At 37.7% G+C, this 2,685-nt stretch overlaps 1 protein-coding gene across 1 annotated transcript; it reads right to left on the reverse strand.

Annotated features, from left to right (window-relative positions):
* Nucleotides 1-159: 159 nt before the first annotated feature.
* Nucleotides 160-1,927, reverse strand: LOC111374354 (myb-related protein 330-like). Its single transcript, XM_022997005.1, has 3 exons — nucleotides 1,581-1,927; nucleotides 1,351-1,480; nucleotides 160-1,060 (listed from the first exon to the last, which is right to left on the reverse strand). Exons 1-3 carry the CDS (start codon nucleotides 1,711-1,713, stop codon nucleotides 559-561), a joined length of 765 nt encoding a protein of 254 aa, XP_022852773.1. The 5' UTR covers nucleotides 1,714-1,927; the 3' UTR covers nucleotides 160-558.
* Between the last annotated feature and the right edge of the window lie 758 nt (nucleotides 1,928-2,685).

Raw genomic sequence — 2,685 nt, forward strand, 5'->3', positions numbered from 1 at the left:
TTTGACTCAAATTAAAATGATTTATTTCCATTTATGAGAAATTTGGAATTGAGTAGAACTCGATAGTCTACATTCATCGTCTTGTTAATTATGACGACTTCATTTCTCTTTTTAAACAGAATTAGAGGTTTCCATTCCTTTCATAATAGTAGGCTCAAATTCAATCTTCTAAAGTCTGTCCAAGGAGATTTATCCATGTTACAATTGGACTCCATACGATATTTCTAAAAGAGTTGTGCTATTTGTACAGACCCATTTGCACATAGTCTGTACAGATGCACACACATGGAGTCCACATGTAGGATCCACCCTCATGTGAGAGTCCCTGTATAGACAGGAGGTTTATTCCTTTCTAAAATTACATTCTTGAGTCGTTACATTTTGATTGACCTAGAAAAAATAATATAAAAAGATTTGTGGAGCTGCAATTAAAACAAAGCATTAATATCGACACCTAAAAATCTACGTATCCAATGGTCAGCAATATCTGTAAAGACCAATTCTACCTTGGCAATTACTACCCAACTGACCCTTCTGTAATCCTAACTGACATTAAGATCACATCTTTTGCCGTGCCACCCGCGACGTCTCCAGAGATGGTGTCGCTGCCGGTTGCAAGAAATCAAAGAAAAGCTTAGACACTGCAGATGAGTTGAAAGAAGCAGTCCTTTTGAACTTTGATTGAGAAGGAAGTCCTATGGATAGTTCAAGGTCAATTGCATTTGTACGTGTGGTGTTTTGTTCTCGCAGTGGAGAAGCCTCCTCGGTGGTGCCGCTGCTGCATTTGGTGTCGCTAGACGAGTGTGCTGGAGGCGCCTCATTGTTCAGCAAATTAGTGGGTTTCTCTGATGATGGTGGAGCTGAGTTTCTGAAGTTCAAAGAAATGCTAGCAGTGGTTACCGGAGCCTTGTTGGTGTTGCTGGTGGCGCTGCCGTTGAGTGGACAGTGGGTTTGAGGGTCAATACCATGGCTAATAAGCTTGCGTTTGATGTGCGTGTTCCAGTAATTTTTTATCTCATTATCAGTCCTCCCAGGCAATCTAGCAGCTATCAAAGACCATCTGCAAGGCAACTGAATTAGAATTTTTTTTACAGCAGTAAAAGTAATAAAATATTCTTTCCAGAATGTTGTTAAAATATTCTCATTTCAATTTACCATATTTACTCACTTTGTCAAGTTGCAGAGTTAAAAATGGAGAAAGAAAAGGTAAAAACAGAATCCGCATCCCATTTAAAAGTGAAAAAATCTTACGGTCGATTGAGATCAATATTCACACTATTTTTGTGGTCCTACTAATTCAAGTTTCTCAAAAAAATTAAAAATTTCTGAAAGATGAAGAAAAGAGCATACTTGTTTCCAAGCAAACTGTGAAGTTTGATTATTATATCATCTTCTTCCTCAGTAAAATTCCCTCTCTTGAGATCAGGCCTTAGGTAATTTATCCACCTCAATCTGCAACTTTTACCACACCTCAACAGCCCTAAAATAAGAAAGAAAGAAAGAACACAAACGAGTCGGGGTCAATTGACGGCCGAGTACCAAACAAATGATACGAAATAGGATCATCCAATAAGTTGTACCTGCGGCTTTGGGGAGGGAACGCCAGCAACCTTCACCATGTAAACGGATGTAATTGATGAGTCTTTGGTCTTCTTCTTTGGTCCAAGCGCCTTTGTTTGTGTGAGCTTTATCACAGCAAGGTGAACGTCCCATGGTTCAAAGATTTTCTTTAAAAACTATCCAATAATTCAAGAAACAGATATTTTTCCTTGTACACTGTTTTTCTGGTTTTCTAATGATGTTTGATTGATTGAGAGAGAGTTTGATTTCGGGAAATGGAAGAAGAAGGTATGATATATGAACGAAGAGGTGGTTGGCGTGGGGTGAATAATGGGCAGGTTGGCAATGGATGATGAGAGAGAGGGAAAGAAGAATATGATATAATAAAGAGGGTGGGTGAGTGGGTGAGTTGGCAGAAATTTGGAGAGCTGGTAACAAACAGAGGGAGGGATTTGACCAAGTTGGTGAAAAGGACGAGTAGTAAAAGATGGGGTTGAATTTCGTAGGTAGGTGCACTTTAACAGTTGAGTTGCCTCTTGCTGCGGTCTCTTTCTCTTCTCTCTCTCTCTAGGGTCTAGATTTAGGAGGATTTTTATTGTTGGTCCCTAACATATTGTCTTGTTAGCGAGACATTAACAAGTCTAGATCTAATAAATATTTTCCTAGATTGTTTGCACAAATCATGACACTTGAATTTTGAATTAATCAATTCACGATATCTTGAACATTGAGTGGATAAGAGAAATATAGAGTGGGACAAGCAGATCGACTTGATGTTCGATGTTTCATAATTTGAGCAATTATAGATTCAACGTGTCATTGTTTGATTAGAGTATGTCTACATGTCGAATAGACACAAAAGTTTTTTCTCCACATTTGTTGTCCCGGTCTCATAGTCTCAATGGCACATCAAATTTTGCTATATCACATAATTTTGAAGCATTAAATTTAATTGGGTAATAGCCAATGAGGCAACGAAATGAGGACAACATAAATAAACTTGTTAACAAGGACTTGATGAAAATATGTCTCGTTTTAAAATTTTGAGCATCAATCCAATGTTTTGAAATTATTGGGGACTAATTATGAAAATATAGTGAAATAATTGAGGATTGGTATATTATT

Source organism: Olea europaea, unplaced genomic scaffold (assembly GCF_002742605.1).
Source record: "Olea europaea var. sylvestris unplaced genomic scaffold, O_europaea_v1 scaffold124, whole genome shotgun sequence".
In the NCBI taxonomy this organism is placed as follows: Eukaryota; Viridiplantae; Streptophyta; class Magnoliopsida; order Lamiales; family Oleaceae; genus Olea; species Olea europaea.

Coding starts and splice junctions, on each gene's coding strand:
- LOC111374354 (XM_022997005.1), bottom strand. CDS start 1,713: ATGGGACGTTCACCTTGCTGTGATAAAGCTCACACAAACAAAGGCGCT. Junction 1,481..1,580: donor TTCCCTCCCCAAAGCCGCAG/GTACAACTTATT, acceptor TTCTTATTTTAG/GGCTGTTGAGGTGTGGTAAA. Junction 1,061..1,350: donor CACAGTTTGCTTGGAAACAA/GTATGCTCTTTT, acceptor GTTGCCTTGCAG/ATGGTCTTTGATAGCTGCTA.